Genomic DNA, 21,301 nt, shown 5'->3' with positions numbered 1-21,301 from the left:
CTCTCGCTAATGAGTGGTTGCATCGCTGGTTATTTTCATGATCTTGACTCTTTCTCTCTCTACTGAGTCGTTGCATTCAGTCACTATTTTCATGATTTTGACTCTCTCTCTCTCTCTCTCTCTCTCTCTCTCTACCGAATGGTTGCATCAGGTGCAGGTTTAAACCCGTAATCCTTGCTTCTTGGAAAGCAGTATTTTTTAACGCTCTCCGATTTCGCATGAATGTCCTTCACCTCTGAGGTCCTTTCTCTCTCTAGATCCGTATAACCAGTCGACAGAGTTGTGGATTTTGTTTTAGCTTGGTTTTAGCTGAGCGTGAGACTGGGTTAGGGGTTGGCTTTTGTTGGGTTCAAGGCCCAACTGTTTAACTGTTTTTTTGGGGCTGTTTAGCACTGGTAGACATGTTTCAATCATGGGTTTTTCTGCAAATTTTATATGGATGCGAATAGCGATCAGTCATGGAGTTGAAGAAAGAGAAGCTTGTGAGGTAAGAACTCTTGTTTTCAGTAATTTTTTTGAGCCATTTTGCTTTGTATTCGGTTTTTATCATGCATTGTTGTTTGTGTTTTATATCCTTTGTTGCAAATTATTGTGATTCAATTGGTAAATAAGAGAAATGATGGTTTGATGAACGAAATGGCACTTTCTGAACCAGAGTCATCCTATTCATAATTAAGAATCAAATATCGCCTTCTCTGATGAAAACTTCATATGGGTTTTCTCCATTTTGATGTTAGCTTCTGTTCATGTGTTTTTTATGGGTTTTTTCCTTCACTCTCTTAGGTTTTACCCAGATGGAAACGATCGAATATTACCATGGGAGTCAGATGAATCATCACTCTTAGGAACAGTTCATTCTTTCCCAATTTCCGACCCCAAATCTTTGGTGAAACCTGATGGGTTCGGGAGATTAGCTGCGAATTCTAATCTTGGAAGGTCCAAAGCGTTTGTAGAGGACCATGAGCCATGGAGAAAACGAATTCTCGATCCAGGAAGCGAGATTGTCCTTCAATGGAACCGGGTCTTTCTTATCTCTTGTTTGGTTGCACTCTTTCTCGATCCATTATACTTTTACTTGCCATCAATTGGGGATGCATCATGTATGGAGGTGGGCGTGAATTTGGGCATTGTTATCACAGTATTTCGTACGGTTGCGGATATTTTCTACTTCATGCACATGTTCATAAAATTCCGGATAGCTTATGTGGCTCCGAGTTCTCGAGTTTTTGGAAAGGGGGAACTTGTCATGGATCCTAAGAAAATTGCAGATAGATATTTGAGATCAGATTTTTGTATAGACCTTTTGGCTGCTCTGCCTCTTCCTCAGGTATTATTGTTGGGCCTGTTTCATTTGTTTAGTGGAAAACTAAAATTAGTAAACCTTTGATTGTTTGATATTTCTGAATATGTTAAAAGAGTTTATCTAAAAAATTTATTTTGTGTCTATTCTCTGCATGAGTGTGGTATGTAAAAGGTTTCCTGGGTTTTATTGTATCTATTCGTATAGTGATAATGATGAAAATGATGCCCTTTCCATGTCATTAGTCATTTAGGATCTCATCTTGACTTCCTTTTATTGTTGAAAAGGATGCTCTGTATCTCAAGTATATTATATGAATCGATGTGAATTTTTCTACTAGTTGGCACCATATTCTTTTTTTGTAGTTCCATTGAATTTTTTTGCATACAAACTCCTTTTGGTTACTTTTGCTCTGTAACTTTGGATTGTCCAATGTTAGTTTTTGGGTTAAAAACCAAGGAGACCTAATGGTTTTTCATTGTGTTTAATGTTGCTTCATTTTTCCTTGAAATGCAGGTGTTAATAATTTTTTTAAGCATTAATTAGCATTGGTGATATTTGGAAAACATTTTGTTCATTAGTATTCTAGCTGCATATTTATTGGGCTATTCATAGAGGACCCGGTTCTGGTGCGCTGCCGGGACAGCTCAACAGCAAGTGCGCACTCGAAATCTGTAGTGTCAATTGAATTAGACAGTGCAGATTGCACCAAAATTTTTTGGAAGGGCAAATCACGAACTGCTACCCTAGGTTGCCCCTTTTCACCAAGCTTTGCTCCTGTCTTTTTACATGCCCACCCTTTCTCTCTCTTGTTCCCCTTTTTCTCGTCTCCCTTCCTATTTCTCTCATCTGCTTTCTCTAACTTTGTGAACCTTGTGCTCACTCTTTCATTCCCTCTTCTGCTCTTTGTAAGGGATTATTTAGCCATGATAGGTTGGTTGGGTTCTTTTACTGGATGTTTTAGCTGCCATGGCCTATTGGGCTTGTTAGCAATCATGTTTTGCATTTCTTTGGGGTTTTTACAGATTTTTCGTGGTCAAGGTGAAGCCTTAATTTACCTCCTAGTAAACCAGTTGTTCTTTTATTCATGCTCTTGAATTCTAAATAAGAATTTCTCACTCTTCTCACAAAGAATCTATCTCATTGAAAAAGCCTTGAAACTTTATCAGTAATTTCAATGCAACTTGAGTGCTAGTTCTTACTATTTCTCTGAAATCACCAGGGAAAATTACGTTAACTAAAAATTGGAAATAAGGGGTTTACAAACAAAGAAAAGTGGCACCATGATCCTTGCTCCAACAAACATGGCCTCCTCTTTCACATTTGTCACTGACATTTACCACCTTCCACCATTTAGAGTAGCTCCATGGAAAATGCAGAAATATTGTTCAAACTTGAAGAATGATGACCTGGTACTCTTCCCTGTAACATTGTTCTCCCTTTTTTTTTGCTTGGAGAGAAAGGAAGAGAGAACGGCCAGATTTCAGATGGAGGTGGGTAGAGAAAGAGCCTAAAGCCATGAGAGAGAAACTTGGCATAGAGAAAGCATGAGAGAAAATAGTTAAATTTTGGAGAGAGGTTGTTAGAGAGTGAGCCTAAACCATGAGAGAGAAACTTGGAGGAGAGAAACGAAGAAAAAGAACAGATAGATTTTAGAGGTGGTTAGAGAGAGAAAGCCTATGTGATAAGAGAGAAACCAAGGAAGAGAGAATTTTGGCTAATGGAAGTAGAGTCATGAGAGAGAAAACGGGGGAAGAGAGCGTTTGGGTGAGAGATGGAATAGGGGCTGCCGATCACTGGTTCCCCTCTCTCGACATGTGGGTATGATCTGCATCGTTCATTTTTTGGATGGTGTAGATCCCAGGGCCCGCACTATACTAGGTATGGGACCTGAAGGACCAAAGAATTTTCCATATTAAAGTTTGACAGGACCCGGAATTGCCAGGTTAATTTGTTAGTTTTCTTGGAAATTATTTGTAATAATTGTTATTTCTATGCCTTTAGAAAGCAGTGAACCTAGCTACTAGAAAAGATGCCAGTAGTGAACCATGTTGTGTTTGTTCTTAATGATTGGTGATCTGTTTTCCTTTTGTAATTTTGTTTTGCTATATTATATTATTTTATGTACATTAGAAGCATATGAGAATTGGCTCTCCAATATTTTATTCTACTAAAATGTATAGAAAATTTTACTTCAATCTGCTTAGTGCTTGCTTTATTGCTTTTATTGTACATATGTGCACTGACCTTGATAGCGAATCAATGTAATTTGCAGATTGTCATCTGGTTTCTTGTACCGGCTGTTAAACATTCCAAGGCTAACTCTACCAATAACGCCCTTACACTTATTGTTCTCTTCCAGTATATCCCCAGATTATATTTGATTTTCCCACTTAATGACCAAATTGTCAAAGCAACTGGTGTTGTCACCAAGACTGCATGGGCTGGAGCTGCATATAATTTACTTCTCTACATGCTAGCTAGCCATGTATGTATTCTCTTCAGTTCCATGTTTTCTTTCTATAATGTACCTGGTAAAATACTCACTTGTTTTCTGTAACAATTATTTCTAGAAGGAAATTCAGGTGATTATTCTTTTACTGAGTCTTGGGAATCTCTAGTAAAGGCAACTAGAACACTTGCATAAATCACACAGGGGGTCCGAAAATCTCAGAACTCGTGACTGTACATATAATTGTTGATTTTTTGTTTAATGATTATGTTTGTGGAATTATTGAACTCCTTGCCTTTTGTTCTCACTTGTCCTGAATATCAGATCAACTAGGGGACAAAAATAAGAATATACTGACTTATTCAACAGATTTCACCAAACATCCTTAAGTTCTCCCTTCTTACTACACCAGGGGTAAATAGTCATTGAACAAGAAAATGAATCGCCCAATTTATGTCATGAAAATTGAAGTTCCCTATCAGCTTCAAGATTTATGCAAGTGTTCTAGGTATACTGTCGTGATATTTCCCTTAAGTCTATAGACTCTATACAAATCACAGTAATTTGGTACATCTAAGTTAAAAATTAGTACTACTATGTTTCCTATTGATGTGCAGGTCTTAGGAGCAGCTTGGTATCTGGTGGCCATTGAACGTCTGAACTCATGCTGGAAGAAAGAGTGTAGGAATGAACAAACCTGTATTCTTAAATTCCTCGACTGTGGTCACGCAGACCGGACAGAGCGCAAGACTTGGGCAAATACCACACAAGTGTTTAGTAATTGCAATGCTACTAATCCGGGCATCAGTTTTGACTATGGCATTTTCGCAAGTGCTTTCACTAAGGGTGTTGTCTCTTCAAAGTTCCTTGAAAAATACTTTTATTGTTTGTGGTGGGGCTTGCAGCAATTAAGGTACGGCCTCATTCATCCTCTGATACCATGTTGTTTCTCTCATATGCAAATCCACAACTCCCATTTTTCTGTTGCAGTTAGAAGTCCATAGGATCCGCTTCGGCTGAAACGCTCATGTATGTTATGCAGCCTTACATAGCAAAAAGGATGTTTTAAGTGAATTATGCCGTCTCTCATCCCTTGCCAGTTCTTCTCTGTCGTATTGCAGTCCCTCTCATATGCCACACTGTCATACTGGAAGTCTCTGTATCTCCCACTTCTTTTTTTGTCTTTTTTTTTTTTTCCTTTTAAGATAGTGGCAATACATTACTAAATAATGATAGAGTACAAAAGGTTCTCATGAGAAGTGAGAGGAGGGCAGGTCCACAAACTGGGTGCTCTCATATGAAGGAGTGAGGGAGAAAGTGGGAGGACAGATTAAGAGAGGGAGAGAAAGGAGGAGAGAGAGGAGAGAAGGCACCTGTTTTACTCAAGTGTGTGTCAAGCAAAGAGGATAGAAGAGATGGGGAGCTAGACAAAGAGATGGCAGCCCATATGTTAGGGTGCTTTTTACAAAAAATACAAGTTGAGAAAGAAATCAATAAACAAAGAAGAGACAGGCACCCATTTTAGAGGTGCATTTATCAGAAAAGCAAGGGGCCATCCACAAGCCGGATGCTCAGCTGCTCAGGAAAGGTTCGAGGAGGCAGCCATACCTGGTGCTCATACTTATACTGAATTTGTGTCTGAGAACATGGACTTCGAAGTGTTGTCCCTGTAAAAAAAAAACGGTGGGGGGGGGTGGGGGTGGGTTAGGAAATGAAGGGAGAGGTAGGTAAGAAATAGGGAGAGATGGAAAGGAGAAGGTGAGACATAACAATCAGTCGAGAAGAAGTTAAAACAAATTAAGTCATGAGGTCAGTGGGGGCCCTGAGAAGGTGTTTCCCTCATTTGGCAAAGTGTTGGCCTCAGTGTTAGCCTCCCGCCAAATATGATGGAAGCCAGCTCCACAGATGAAAAATATGGGAGCAAGATGCCAAAGGCATTGACTTATTTTGGGCCAAAGAATGGTATTGGCATTATCTTCTTGTGTGATAAGATCATTCCTTAGGGAGACCTTCAAGTAAAGCGTTGGCTCAGCCTAGGAGGAGTCACCGGAGTAGAGGAAGCAGGTGAAGGAGGGAAAGTATTATGAAAACGATCTTGGAAGATTATGCTAACACCACATGGTCCTAGATTTCCCAGCAAGCAACCGTTGCAGTTGAATTTGGCGATGCGCTGGTTGGGTGGGCACTAATATCAAAACCAAGAGGGTTTTGGGGGGTTTCAAACTTGATTATGTATGTCCAAATCCAATGAGAAATGAAATCAGCTTTCATAGTATGTTTTAGATATATGGAGTTATGCACCCTAAAGATTGTGAGGTTACATGTGACCTTTGCAACACCCATATTGAACTCTGTTTACCTCTGAAAAATCTCGAGTTTCTTTCACCCCAGATTATCTAAAGGATTGCCATGACTGGGGCCTTCCAATTTAAAGTCCCCATAGTAGGGTATGGTGGGCAGAAGAAAGAGGAGAAAAGCTGGCCGATGGATTGTGAGCTCACCCACTGCTAGTTGAAGTCCTTTGTCAAGTCCTGTAGAGATGAGTCTACAGTCTACACTACTATGTAGAAAAAGATGGCACATTATGCCTTTTCTGAAAACTAGATCTTTGGAGAGTGCTGCCGTGTCCCTAAGCTCTTTGGAAGGAAAGGTTAACAAGTGAGCACCGTTCTTGAGGGGGTGACATGTGATGAGTTTGGAGTTCCAAAGAGAGGCCACCCACAATGATTCAAAAAGCGGACGCCCAGCGCCTAGGCGGCCAAATTGGGCTGCCGACCGCCTACGCGGTACAGAACCCGCCTCGGCGGGCGCCCAGCGCCCAGCCTTGGGCGGCCAGGCAGCCGCCTACGCGGTACGGAACCCGCCTAGGCGGGCACCCAGCGCCCAGCCCTGGGCGGCCACCCAGGGCTGTGCTCGCTCAGAGGCAGAAATGGGTTTCGATGGGGGCATTTTTGGTCTATTTTTTTTGTGTTAAAGGGGGTTTTAGGTTCATTTGAAACCTAAACCTATTGGAGCGCATTTTAAAGAGAGAAAGCCCCCCAAAAAACTAGTTTTTGGTGAATTCTTTAGGATCGAAGGGTTTCTCAAAGTTAACAAAAATTGATCAAAACATCACACATTGATATGAGATTTAATTTTTAATGTTTTACACTGGTATATTGTGGATAGTGGATTTGTAGTTCCATTGGTTTGATATTTTGGTTCGGTAATTTGGTTGGTTGGTAAATTTTAAGTTTTAATTGGATATGGAGTTACCAACTTATGGTTATACTTATGGAGTGTGCACTAAATGCTAATGTGTAGTATAATTTGAATTATGATGTGCTCTAAATACCTAATTTTTATTTTTTATACTATATATATATAACTGTTTAAACTGTAGAATCGTTTTTGGATTCAACTGGGCTGCCTAGGTTTTGGTGAGCGCCTATGCACTTGGTGGAGAGGGACAAGGAGTTCATTCCGTTGTTGCTCAGCTCAAAGCTACGAGGAGCACGCCATTCAAGACTTTGCTGTTAATTGTACTTAGTCTATTGGAAGCCTATGTTTCATCTCAAATAAGATGTCTAAGAATCACTGACAGAACTCTACTCAAGGAGGAATATCTGCTTTCATGAACAAACTCATTTGCTTATAATGCACAAGGATGAGACAACACATTAACTCTTATTGGATGTTTCATGGGACATTGGAATTCACCAATTTGTCAATGTATCTAAAACATAGTTACTGATATTTGGCTTTCACCCAGTCGACCAAAGTTCAAATCCCTGCAATGGAAACTCCTTTAAAAGTCACGTTTGGTTGGCATGTTGGTACGTGAGCTATCCCTTTGCAAGTGTAACACGTCTAAAGTTCCAGTCCTAGGCTTGCGACTTCTAAAAACGTGGCTTAATTTACCCAAAAAAAAAGATCGGGAGTGAGGGCAGATCCCGTATGAGAAGCTGGCCCACAGGATCGAGCGATGCTCGAAGATCCTTGGATGAGGGATCTAGATCTGTACTTTGTGGGATAAAGGGATTGAGTTCCAACTATGAAGGGAGCACAATTTAAATTTGTCTGGGATTGATAAAGTATATGGGTTTGCGGTCTGTCAAACTCTGAATTGAGGCTCCCGAAGATCACTTAACTAGGGTACTCTAGTTCGGGAACAAATTCTATTTAATTTAATATTTTTTCTGTATTAAAAAACCAAAAGTCTAATTAAGTATAAGAATCCGTTCTTTAAAATGCTCTGACTTTTTGTTATCATTGGAATGTGTTTCATATGTGAGAAATGAAACTAAAACCCATTATGAGGATTCAAATCTCAGTCCTCATGCACTAAAAAAGCTCTAGTGTCCTTGACTATTTTTTCCCTTGTTTGGGTTGTTTCACTTACGTGCAATTGTGCAATATGATCAACGAGAGGGTAAAGGTCTCTCTCTTTTGCTTTCTCCCTCTCTTTCTTTGTTTTGTTGATGCTAAAAATCAAAATTTTTTGTACTTTGTCTCTCTTGGTACTGTTTCTCAAACTAAATGTGGTGGACTTTGCCATCACTGCTTCGCAATCACCATGCTATCTCTCTCTCTCTCTCTCTATCTCTCGCTCTCTCTCTTCAAGTCCTGAAGATCCGTTAAGCAATCCATGTTCCTAAATGAATCTCGAATTGTGCTGGTGAACCTTGCTCCCAATGTTTTTTTGGGTGAATACCTTGCTCCCAGTGGAGAAGAAACTCAATCCCAAGTTGGTGGAGGCTCGATTCCAGTTACTCATGGATCCATGATTTCGATAGCAGGGATCCCATTAACTAGGGATCTAGATCCTCAATTTTGCGTATTGAGATCCCTAAATTCAAAAGATGGGTGAAATCGAGATCCCTTGTCCTGGAGTGTAGGATTGAGCCTTGGATTGGGAGATCCTGGTAGCTATGGTTTACATGTTGTTGGATGAAACTCAGGATTCCATCACAGACCATGTAAGCCTAGATGATCTTGTTCCTTACTATGTCAATGTTACTGTAAGACATGTGTCTCACTCTTCTTCAAGAGTAATCTATGCTGGCTCACTTACATCTTCTGCCAAATCTTGATGTCTTTCTTTTGATCTCTGCTGTTGAGAGGGGCTCCACATTGCATTATGAGACATAGCACTCCCACCTTAATCTCTTAACTCTCTTTGCTATTGTAAACAGTGAGGCTTTACCCGTCTCTGTAATAGTAGAGAGGTTCAAGGGTGTTCCCTCCATGACTGGGAGGAGCCTTGGGAGAGATCTGGTTTTTGGTTTTGTTATAGTTCCATATAATTTAATGTTTTAAACTTTTGAGTGAATTATTGCATACTGGAGGAACAAGGATGCTTTGGAAGAATGAGGTTTTGTTTACTCTCACCAGTTGAATGGAACACTTGTCATACTTATAACCAGTTAGAGTTTATATATTTTCTTGGGCCAACATATGTTTTTTCTGGTAGATTGGGAATGGCTATCGGTAGGCATGGGCAAGAGTTCACGATGACACATTATTGGCTTGCTGCACTTTTTTTGTTTTGTGGCATTATGATGTGTAATTCATAAAGTTCACAATTTTCTAATACTTTTGCAGTTCATATGGACAAACTTTGATAACAAGCACATTTATTGGGGAGACAGCATTTGCCATACTTATTGCTATTTTGGGTTTGGTCTTATTTGCACATTTGATTGGCAACATGCAGGTATATTCGATTCCTTATGACTGCCTCTTTTTTGCATATTCTCTTGTTTGATCAATTGTTTTACTATCCTTTAATTTTTTGAGCTATAACACTTCTAAGTTTGGCCTATTAAAAATAAAGAATATGATTATGGCCAAAATAAAGAATATGATTATGGCCAAGCAAGAGCTTGAAAGGTGAAGACTACATAGCTGCCCCACAGTTTCTTTGAGCTAGAAATGAAAATTCACACATATCTCATAATTATTTAAGGCAATATTTTCCATATTTTGGGGTTGGCTATCCGATGCTCCATTCTTTGATGGCAATTTGTATGCATGATAGTGCATATCATGGAGCTCTTTGAAGGGATTGAGTTGTTCAAGTCATATCTATCTCTTTTGAGATGTTAGTGGCAGGAAAGGAATCCTTGACATCAAATTGTGGCACCATCACCATCACCACCCAGGCCAAGGGCCTATTGTTGAGTCCTATCTGTCTCTTTTATACACATTCTTGATAAGGCTAGTGAAAAGGTGGTGTCTTTGGATGGGGTGACTATTGCAGTTTGGATCATGTTATTTGAAACCCCTTAGAAGTTGTTTAGATTATGTCCTATTTTTTGTTACTTCAGTTGCTAGTGCTCCTTGATACTTGAAAGCAATGGGTTACTCATTAAGAAAATTATGAAAAGTTGTTCCTTTGGCCTTTCCTACTTGTTTTCACTTATTTAACTTTCGACCTAAATCATATATACTTACTAGCTTGAGGCTTTTTATAACTCAAATGCTGCAAGAACGATTTTGGAGTGCTTGTCAACATTCTTGAGTTATTTTTTGTTAACTCCCAAATTGTTTCACAAGAAAGGAAATGAATCCCTATGTGAGCCATTGGTGAAAAACAAAGAGAATAAGAGAGAAAAGAGGAACACACCATACTCCCATGAAAAAACACACTACCGTACTGCCCTAATTCTTGTATTATAACATATATAATTGTACATCTTGAGTAAGGACAGATTTGCCCTTATACATTATTGCAATTGACATTACAATGTATAAACCACTTAAAATATACACAAATTACAGAACTATCCTTCAATGCATTCTAATACTCCCCTCAACTTGAACATTATGTTTGTACATGTACAACTTGTTCTTTAAGAACTCGTTTCTATCTTTTGCAAGCCCTCAGCTATTTGATGTTTTGGTCACCGATAAAGTGAGCATCTATCTTCCCAGCTTCAATTTTCTCACGAACAAAATGGTAATCTATGTGAATGTGTTTAGTGCGATCATGAAATAGTGGTTTTGTTGAAACTGCCAGAGCACTCTTGTCATGGTAAAATATTTACTTGCATATTTTTGTTTCAAGAAAAGAAACAATATTTCATATCCATGAAATTTCAGAAACTATACCTGCAAGTGCTCGATACTCAGCCTCAGTACTAGACCTGCAATAGTTTTCCATTTCTTACTCCATGAAATTAGATTTCTTCCAACAAAGACAAAATAACCTGTACTAATTTTCTAGAATCTGGATCTCTAGCCCGGTTTGCATCAGAGTACCCAAATATAGAAGAAATGCTCAATTTATTCGTGTTGTTGTTTTCATAGAGCAGCTCATGATTCATTATTCCTTTTACATATACGATTATTCTCTTTAATGCTTCCATGCGAGTGTCAGTGGGAGTATGTATAAATTGACATTCTTAGTTAACAACATAGATACATCAGGGCTGGTGAGAGTAATACTGTAATGCAGCTAATGCCCCTGCTAAACTTCTATATCTCTCTGGATTATTTAAAGGCTGTCCTTTAGATATCCTTAATCTTTATTTGCCTGGTGTACGATATGGCCTGCAATGGCATATTTGCCTTTTCAAGAAGGTCTATAATGTATTTTTGTTGGGACAACCAAGTTTGATTCTCATTTCAATCTACTTCAATTCCTAGGAAGTTTCTCAATTGACCGGAGTCTTTCATCATAAATATATCATGCAAAAATTTCTTAGCACTATCAATCAGGTTTATAGAACTTGTAGTAATTATAATGTCATCAACATGAAGCAAAATGATAATAACAACTTCCTTGTTAAGACAAATAAAGAATGAAAGATCTGATGCTGCCTTAATAAAACCCATATCTTTTAACACATTATGAAAACACAAAAACCACATTCTTGGATCTAGTTTTAACCCATTTATAGATCTTTACAGCCTGCAAACATGAGTCTCTGGATGATGGAAACCTAGTGGCTGCTCCATGTAGACCTCTTCGACCAAATTTCCATGCAAAAATGCATTCTTAACATCCAACTGAAAAAGAGACCAACCACAGGCTAAAGCAAAAATGCATTCTTAACTGCAAGACTTAATGTTACATCATAATCAAGTCCTTGTTGTTTATTAAACCCTTTTGCAACCAGCCTTGCTTTCAACTTTTCCACAATACTATATGACTTGTACTTCACTTTGTAAACCCACGTGCAGCCCACTATGTTTTTATCTTCCGATCTAGGAACTATCTCCCAAGTATTGTTTTATGTACATAGCTATAATCTCTTCTGCCGTAGCCCTGATGCACTGTCGATATTTTATTCTCTCAAGATAAGTTCTAAGCTCTTTGATTTTGAGAATTTCACACATAAAAACTTGAAAACTATGAGTGAAGGTGCCAACTTACCCATTGATCAATTGGATGCCTTGTTCTAGTAGATTTTTGTGGGTTTTTAGTGCTCTTTTGAACTTCAACCGGCCTATCTTCATGCTGCCCCTGCCCTTCACTTCTTCTTTAATATACTATAACATTTTTGGCGGATTTATGAGGGTCTTCAATTTTGTGAGAGGCTTCATTTGGACAATCCTCTTGCTGCCATTCATGCCTTCTTCTTTGATATACTATGATATCTTTGGCTAATTAATTAGGGTCTTCAATTTTATGAGTCTTCATTTGGACCCTAGTCCATATATTTCTCAAACTCGTCCCCAGGTCTTGGAGGAGTTTCATCTATCATGTCCCCTGACTATATTGCTTACCACTTCTATCTACATCTGTATCAACAAAAAAGTGGTGTCTCATCTACAACTTGATTCATGGGTTGACTATCAATTTCATGATGCAATGGCACTTCCGTTTTACCTGAATCACATACATCTATAAAACAAGGAGGCATATAAATCTTCCTTTCATCAAAGGTTACATTTCTCGAGTTAAGAACTCTTTTCAATCCAGGACTGAAACATCTGTATCCCTTGTATTAACATACTCTTTAAAAACACAAACATTTGCCTTTAGGGATTACTTATTGCTTTGACTCTTGTCAACATGAACATAGGCATAACATACAAAAGATCTCAATGTGCAATAATCAGGGTCCTTTCCATGTGGAACTAGGTAAGGTGATTTTCCAAGGCAACCTATTGATGAGATAAACCGTTGTATGAAATACTTGTCTATAAAAATTTATGAACTCACACTCACATCATGGACAATGCAACTTCATTGATATGCCTGTTTTTCTCCTTGCTACTCCATTTTTCCCAGGCGTGTGTGCACATGATATTTGTTGTTTCACCCCATTATTCTAGATAGGTTCTATAGTTATGGGATGAAAACTTCCCCCCCTACATCATTACAAAAGTAGACTATAGGATTTTGTATTTCATAAAAATGGGAAACACGTTAGATTTCTTCTTAACAAAGAATATCCAGGTAAAACGAGAGAAATTATCCACAAATTTAACATAATATAAAGAATAGATAAAGAAGACTGTGGAGAGGGACCCCAAACATCAGATTCAGATTGAATTAATTGAAAGGGAGCCTAAGCTCTTTAATTATGAAGCATAAATGGAAGTTTCACATGTTTACCCAACTGATACCCATGACGCACAAATGAAGATTGAATCTCAAGATAAGAGCGAATTAAGTTCTCTTTACATGATTTATTCTAAGACTCAGGACTGCAATGACCTAAGCAATGATGCCAAATACTGGTTTCTTCATTGACACCAAGAGAAGAAAAGAACGATGGGAGCTTCTTCATGGCGTGATCGTCGATAATCTAAAGCTGTCCCCGACGAAACCTTTTAGTGCAGATCCGCTATTGTTGTTCCTTCAGAAAAACAAAATAGGGTAAATACGCATGACATGGAATTTTCTCAAGCTAACTGAGGGACTAAAATAATATTTTGACATATTGTAGGAACAAAGAAGACATTAGATAAATAGATAGACCATAGGAGTGAGCTGTGGCACTTCCTACATGAGTGATATTGAGGGGGTTCCATCACCAATCACAACAGAGCCATTACTAGAGTAAGGAATTAGGATGAGAACATACCATTATCACTTGAAACATGATTTGCAGCAGCACTATCTACAACCCAACTTGTCTCTGTAGGTGATGTAATAGCTAAGTTCTCCAGAGAATGATTTAGGGCAGCTACTTGACTTTCAACTAGTTGGGTTTTATGACAATCAAAGCACTTAACGGCTGTATGATTCATATCTGGAAAACAACACCACCATCCGAAGTGACAGATGATCCTGTTGAAGGAGTGGGTTGCAAACCACAACCATGGATTTAGTTGAAAATTAGTTCTTCCACCTCGACCTCCACATCCTCTACCTCTTCCACCACAATTTGAATTCCAGCTTGTATTGATAGTTGAATTACATTTTGACAGTAAAATAGGATTATAATATTCAGTAGAAGACTTTTGCAATGGGGGTTTAAGGTTGAATAACGCTTCATGCTCCACAATAATGGTTGCAGTTCACTAAAAGAGCGAAATAGTCTTCATTATCGCAGATGAAACAAACAATTTATAATCATCCCCTAAACCTCTCGAAACATAATGGACCTTGTCCCTTTTACTTAGGGGATCGTGCACCATAGCGAGCTGATCTCGTAGGACTTTTATCTTATTATATAATTATGAGGTTGATGTGTTATTTCTTTTACAAGCACGAAGCTCACTTTGAAGATGCATAATTAGGGCCTATTCTTCCAGGGAGAATAAGTCACGAAGGGCCTCCCATAATGGTGCAGTAATCGGTAAATTAATTTATTGAGGAATAAGTCCCATCTAAAAGGTGGAACAAAGCCAATCAATGAGGTTCTGGTCCTTTAGATACCCAATCATCATATCTGGGGTGGATTGAGCAACATTTTTAGTTGTACCATTTTCATTAATGTCTTCTTTTGTATGAAACTCAATTGGCATGGAGTTTAATAGGTATGTATTAAGGATTAGGAAGACCAATAGAAGTAGAAGAAGGCAACAAGGCGATTTTTTAGCACAGTAATATGTAGGGTCCTCGGGAACCCCTCGCTTGCGGGACTACCAATCCCAAACACCGGAATCTCACCCAAGATCGTCAAATAGTTGGCTAAATGTGAAATAGATGAATACAGTCATAAATCGAGTGCAAGAAATAAAGCAAGAACAAAAAATCCCACCACAACTACTTAAGATTTACGTGGTTCACCTCGTAGGGCTACATCCATGGCCTCGGCAAATAGAAATCCACTATCTCAATGAAGATTACAATTTTGAGTTACAAGAGATATACCTTTCTCTATACATCGGCAAAGACCTTATTGACCTTCTCTTCTCAATCCACTCTCTCGAGTCTCGATCAAGCAACACCGTTGATCAACCTTACATTTTCTATCGTTATACCGCTACGGAAAGAGCACCTTGAGATCAATCAAGAGACTCACTCTTTAAAAGTGGAAATTAAACCAGCCCAAAATTCCATGGGAAAGGCACCTCTCACTACGAGGCCATATCTCTCTCTCTTGGAAACTCATCTCTTTCTTGGAAATCCCTTCCCATGACCCCAAAGGGGTGACCCTTAAAAGGATGAGTATTGTGTCTTCTTTGGTCCTCTTTTATAGAGATTGCTATGGCTTCTTTCTTACTCCCCAAGAAACCCCCCTTTTTCTTTTTGCCGCAATACTCTTCATCTTTTAAAGAAAAGATAGGTGTGGTGGATTTGACTTTCAAGAAACCTAGCATAAGAAAGAGCTAGAGAGCATAGGTGTGGTCGATTTGACTGTCATGAAACCTAACATAAGAAAGAGCAAGAGAGCAAGAGATTTCAAGGAAGAAGAATGAAGGGAAATAAACTAGCAGTTAAGTTTTGATGAGCAAGAGAGAGAAAAGCAGTTAGGGTTTTGAACTGGATTTTAAGAACTGAGAAGGAGAACAATAGTTAGGAATTTTATTTGTTTATTTATTTTTTTGGGTAAATCAGGGATTAGAGCCCCTATCCATTTTTCATTAATAAAGAAAGAAGAGAACAAAGAATACAAAGTTTATGTTACAATTCTTTCATAAGTAATTCTAGCCATGTTAGAAAAAATAAGAGAAGAAAGAAAGTGAGGTGGCCGGGCTTGCCAAACTGTGGTCTTAGAGAGATTTGCTGCACTTTTGGCCAGTTAGTCGGCTACTGATTTGGCCTCACGGTAGACATGCGAAATACTCCATGGGCAGTCAACAAGGTGGTAAGAGCAGTTTGCTGTCTTGATGCGGAGATTCTAGGGGGCTTGTGGTGGCTTGTGGTTAGGAATTTTATTTTTTAAGAAAGAAATAGGTTGTGAAGAGCAGAATTATAGATATTTGATGAGATCTATGTTTTAATATTGGATAAAGAGAGAATCAAGACTTTTGTAGCTGAAATATGAGGCTTTGTAAAGAAAAAAAAAGAAGTCGTGTGAACAGTAGAATGAATAGGAGCATCAACAGTAATGTAAACAATAGCATGAATAGGAGAATGAACAGTAGGTGGTGCCCCCAATATGGAGGAAATATGAGAGAAAGATTAGTGTTGAGGAAAGGAGGATGAGGATGTTGAAACAGGGTAAAGACGGAGAAAGAAAGGTTAGGGTTTAGAAGAGAGAAATAATGAATCGTCGAGAAGAAGGAAATATGGGTGTTACCTTGACTAAAGTTGATCACGCTAAGAGCATATTCAAACCTACTCTGATACCATGAAAATCATAGAGAAGAAAAGAGAAGAGAGGCACACGTTATTCTCCCTTGAAACACACACTAGGGCAATGCCCTAATTCTTGTATTATAATATATATAATGTTACATCCTGAGTAAGGACATATTTGTCCTTGTGCCCTTCATTGCATTCTAACAATTGCTTGGTTTCAGAGGATCTTCTTTGTTACTACAAAAAATGACCAATTTAACAAGCAGTACTTTTCCCCAAGAGTATATTTAGTTATTTAGATATGAGGGGCAAACTAAGGCATGCATAAATGCATGGACTGCTTAGCAAACAAGAGCCACACCTTTTAAGAAAATTCATAGAGAAAAAGGACAAACCTTCTTAGTGGATGAATTGTGCATGCCTTTACCATACAAATACTCGTCACTCAGATAATTCTATACACTTATAGCTGATATGGAGCTTGTTAGTGTTGGTAATAGCTTCTATGTGGCCACTAAGACTAGATATACATTAATCGTATTTCATTTTTGACAAGATATACAGTTGCCATATTCTCATGGTGGTGTGTCATCTTTGTCATACCCAAATTGAGTAAGACAATTTGCCATTACAATTCATTCTTGACAATTTGCCATTACAATTCATTCTTTATGGCCCTTTCATTGTGACTAGTCATTTCTTGTAAGCTCCTGTGATGATGTTGGTTTTTTTTTGTTGTAAGTGAAGTAAATATTTTCAACTAGTCATTCTCAAAAAAAAAAAAAATTCAATTAGTTTAGTCTTGTTAGTATCTCCGATAACACATAGGGGAAAGTATACCATATTGGAGTGGCCTATATTATACAGTATTCCATTGGGGCATCCACTCTCTTTTCTCAACAATGGAAAGTGAATGTTCTTCTGATCTCCACTATCCATCTGGAGTGGCTTTGGATGACTGTTTGGGCAATGTATGGGACGTTTGATGGATTATGGCATCGTTCCCCTACACATGGAAGAAGTTAATTCTAAGTTTGAAAGATTTGCAATAATTTGTATCCTTTTGTTTGTGAAGACCTATTTGCAATCTCTTACTGTGAGGCTTGAAGAGTGGAGACTAAAAAGGAGAGATACAGAAGAGTGGATGAGACATCGGCAACTTCCCCCAGATTTACAACAAAGAGTCCGGCGCTTTGTCCAATACAAGTGGCTTGCAACAAGAGGAGTTGACGAGGAAACAATTTTGCGTGGCCTACCTAAAGATCTTCAGCGGGATATTCAACGACATTTGTGCTTGGACCTTGTCCTCCGTGTAAGAAATTATATTACTCCCTTCAATCATTTGACCTGTTTACTTCTTAAAGTTGCTTTTTTATTTATTTGCCGCTCATTCTTGATTCATTTTTCTTCTTATAAGCTTTGGGGAAAGAATACTAAAAACCAGTGGACAGTAGAATTTGGGGTCATCATTGTCCCATGAAATGATGTAATATACATGTGTGTGTGTGTGTGTGTGTGTGTGTGAGAGAGAGAGAGAGAGAGAGAGAGAGAGAGAGAGAGAGAGAGAGTGCATTGGGGTCATCCTCTGTTCTGGAGGTCTCTTTTCTCGCTTCATCACTGTTCATCATTTATCATTCGTTGAAGATGATCCCATCAGACACTGGTTTTTCAATTGTCCATGGACTAGAAAAAATATTTCCTGATACTGATAGTTGAATGCTATTTGCACCGATGGTTCTGCTATTCCCATCCAAAACATGGGTTGAAGCATCTAGCTACACTAGCTGGTTAGCATGGGTGTATATATATATCTTTTTTGTCGGTGTAATCCACTGAAAATAATGTTCAAATATCAGCATAACTGCTGAGCATTATTGTTGCCAATTGCTCACCAAACACGTCCAAATATTTATTCAGGTACCTTTCTTCTCTCAAATGGATGACCAGCTCCTCGACGCCATATGTGAGCGCCTTTTCTCCTCCCTTAGCACTGAGGGCACTTACATTGTTAAAGAAGGTGATCCGGTTACCGAAATGCTCTTTATCATTCGTGGGTGCCTAGAGAGCTCAACCACCAATGGTGGGAGGACTGGTTTCTTCAACTCGACCACTCTTCGACCTGGTGACTTTTGTGGAGAGGAGCTTCTCACTTGGGCGCTTCTTCCGAGATCAACCCACAACTTACCCTCTTCGACCCGAACTGTAAGAGCCTTAGTTGAAGTGGAGGCCTTTGCCTTAAGGGCTGAGGACCTAAAGTTTGTGGCTAACCAGTTTAGGAGGCTCCATAGCAAAAAGCTTCAACAGACATTTAGATTCTATTCTCATCAATGGAGAACATGGTCAGCTTGCTTTATACAGGCAGCTTGGAGAAGATATAAGAGGAGGAAGATCGCTAAGGAGTTGGCCATGCGAGAGTCTTTCTCCTATACACCAAAGCCTAGTGGTGAGGGGTCGGTGCCTGAGGGTGGTGGTGATGAGGACTTAAGTGGGGCTCCCTTTATGAACCTTGGGGTTACGATTTTGGCCTCTAGGTTTGCGGCAAACACCAGGAGAGGGGCACAAAAAATCAAGGAGGCGGACTCAACAGGCTTGAAGCTGCAAAAGCCTGAGGAGCCCGATTTCTCGACTGAGCCTTATGATGATGACTAGAGAAGTGGGTGTTGTTTCTCTCTATAGATATTGTTGTGGGGTCTTGGAGGTGGGATGACGATCATCGGAAATAGGGTGCTGTTTATCTATGCAATGGTTTTCTGAATGTGGGACAATGGCTGGTGGAAATGGGTGTTATTTCTCTTTGTTATGGGGTTTTGGGGGGTGGGTTGTATAAGGAGCATTTAACTTGACTGAGGAATGGGTGTTGTTTCGTTCTCTATTTATCGTTTGGGAGGTGGGTTGGAGATGCAGTGTTTAACTTGACTAGTAGGGGAATGATCTGATGGGTTTTGGAGTTAAGGATGACACAGCTGCTGTGCAATGAATGTTGGGTGTGAAATGGGATTAGCATGTAGATTCACATACATTTATATGTTTGGAGGCTAAAGTTATGACTGAACGTAATAGTTGTTTTATTGGAAAAGTTTAGTGTCTCAGCTCTTGGAGAACAAAGAGATGTAAGCCCCAATCTGCCCAAATGCTCCTCTATGGTAGTGATTAATTGGGGGTGCTGATATGTGTATTGTTCACGCTTTGTGTGATTCGTTAGATGATACTATGATATCAAGGTTAGAGAGCCATTTTATATGGCTGTTATAACAGGTACAGCAGTCGTTGTCTCTATATATTGCCTAATATTTAGTGATACACAATGTAACGGCCTTTGCTGTTGCTGTTACAGCAGCTGTTACCGTTACAACAGCCCTTATAAGGGATGTTTTAACAGATTGTATCACATGCATGCTGTTTGTTGCACCTCTCTTTCTTGTATGCTTTGTTTCAAAGAACTGCCTGCTCACTGGGGCCATAGGCAGCTTTACCTAGGCTTGAGTGGGTCATCCTAGGTAGAAGTTCCTGGGTGCCTGCCCCACGCCCAGTCTTGGGTGGTCACCCTGGAACTTACATAAAAAATGGTGAGAAATGTTTTTTGTGGGGCCATTGTGGGTCATTTTGACCCACGAAAGGGGGTATTCTAATTCCCCAAAGTAAAAAACCTTTATATACCTTAGAAATACCAAAAAATGATTGCTTTTGTGACTTTTTGTGAAACAAGATAATTTGGAGAAGTTCGTAGAATCATCTAAAACATTTCCATTTCTTATTGCAATCAATTTTAAGAACTAAATGACTTAAAAGACTTTTGGGGTGATTTTGAGCTTGTTAGACAAGTTGAAAAAGATAAAACATCCTAAACATGGAGTAATTAAAGATATCCTCTTTCTTCTCATTTGTATAGCATTTGTTGTACATCATTTTGTATTGGTCATTTGCTCTCATTGGCGACATGGAGTTTATGAGTATGTATGAATTATGGACTATAGAGTATGGTGTGACCATATGATTTATGGACTATAGAGCATGGTATATAGAAACTAAATCACTAATATACTATGTGCTTGTGGTTTTTGTTCTCTTTGTTTTCACTATTTTAGTTATTTAAAGAAGCAAAATTTTAGTGATTTGAACGTGTTTTAACATTCCCATGCCTATATTTGTACGAAGTAGTTACTAATAATATATTTACAAAAAAACAAGTTACTAAGATTATATATAAAGGAAAGTATACTTCCCCTACAACATAGAAGATCTATGTTTATCTTGCCATCCAGGCGTCCAATTTTGATCAAGAGAGCCAATCACCGTTTGATTTTAGATCCAATTTTTCAAAGTATTTTATTTTTAGTTTTTTTGTACAAATTGTATGCATATGAAATGTTGCACGTGCCATATTTTAATTGGGTTGCACCTATAAAAAATATTAAAAATAACTTTTCGATAAAATATAATGACCAAAATACCCGTTGAAATTTTTAGGGGTATTTTGGTTATTTTATTTTATTAGAATGATTTTTTTAAATATTTTTTGCTAGTGCGAGTTTAATAGAGGATTTGACGTACAAAATTTAGTATCAAAATAGTTTATAGAAAAATAATTAAAAATAAAATAATGTAGAGACGTGACAAGAATGGATGGATAAGAATGGACGGTTGGATAAGGGGAAGTATATAAGTTTTATGTTGTAGGGGAAATATACAATATTTAACTCGTAGATTGGCATGTGAGTTTAGGCAGCACATATGTGCATATGTGTATGTCTCACACCTTTGGGCTCTTGAAGTTCGGGACGGGCGGCTACGTAGGCGCCCACCTAAGCACTGGGTGGCCTAGACCCCGCCGGGCGCTAGGGGCTGCCCAAAGTTTTTCTAAACCTTGCTTGTGTGGATGTTGGTGTCCCTCTCTCTCTCGTTCTCGCCCTCGTGTGAAGAT

At 38.7% G+C, this 21,301-nt stretch overlaps 1 protein-coding gene across 1 annotated transcript; it reads left to right on the top strand.

Moving 5' to 3' along the window:
* Window positions 1-21: 21 nt before the first annotated feature.
* On the top strand, window positions 22-19,634 carry LOC18435390 (putative cyclic nucleotide-gated ion channel 14). Its single transcript, XM_006845435.4, has 7 exons — window positions 22-487; window positions 784-1,327; window positions 3,576-3,788; window positions 4,370-4,665; window positions 9,336-9,447; window positions 17,456-17,692; window positions 18,298-19,634. Exons 1-7 carry the CDS (start codon window positions 459-461, stop codon window positions 19,027-19,029), a joined length of 2,163 nt encoding a protein of 720 aa, XP_006845498.1. The 5' UTR covers window positions 22-458; the 3' UTR covers window positions 19,030-19,634.
* Window positions 19,635-21,301: the final 1,667 nt, after the last annotated feature.

Source organism: Amborella trichopoda, chromosome 12 (genome assembly GCF_054954075.1).
Source record: "Amborella trichopoda isolate Santa Cruz 75 chromosome 12, AtrichopodaSantaCruz75HAP2 v2.0, whole genome shotgun sequence".
In the NCBI taxonomy this organism is placed as follows: Eukaryota; Viridiplantae; Streptophyta; class Magnoliopsida; order Amborellales; family Amborellaceae; genus Amborella; species Amborella trichopoda.
Note: the sequence above shows the minus strand (reverse complement) of the source record. Positions and strands in the feature narration are given on the sequence as shown.

What these genes read in the sequence shown, in the direction of transcription:
- LOC18435390 (XM_006845435.4), top strand. Translation starts at nt 459, where the DNA reads ATGGAGTTGAAGAAAGAGAAGCTTGTGAG. An exon ending in AAGAAAGAGAAGCTTGTGAG is followed by an intron (nt 488 to 783) that starts GTAAGAACTCTT and finishes TCACTCTCTTAG; the next exon opens with GTTTTACCCAGATGGAAACG. An exon ending in GCTTGGACCTTGTCCTCCGT is followed by an intron (nt 17,693 to 18,297) that starts GTAAGAAATTAT and finishes ATATTTATTCAG; the next exon opens with GTACCTTTCTTCTCTCAAAT.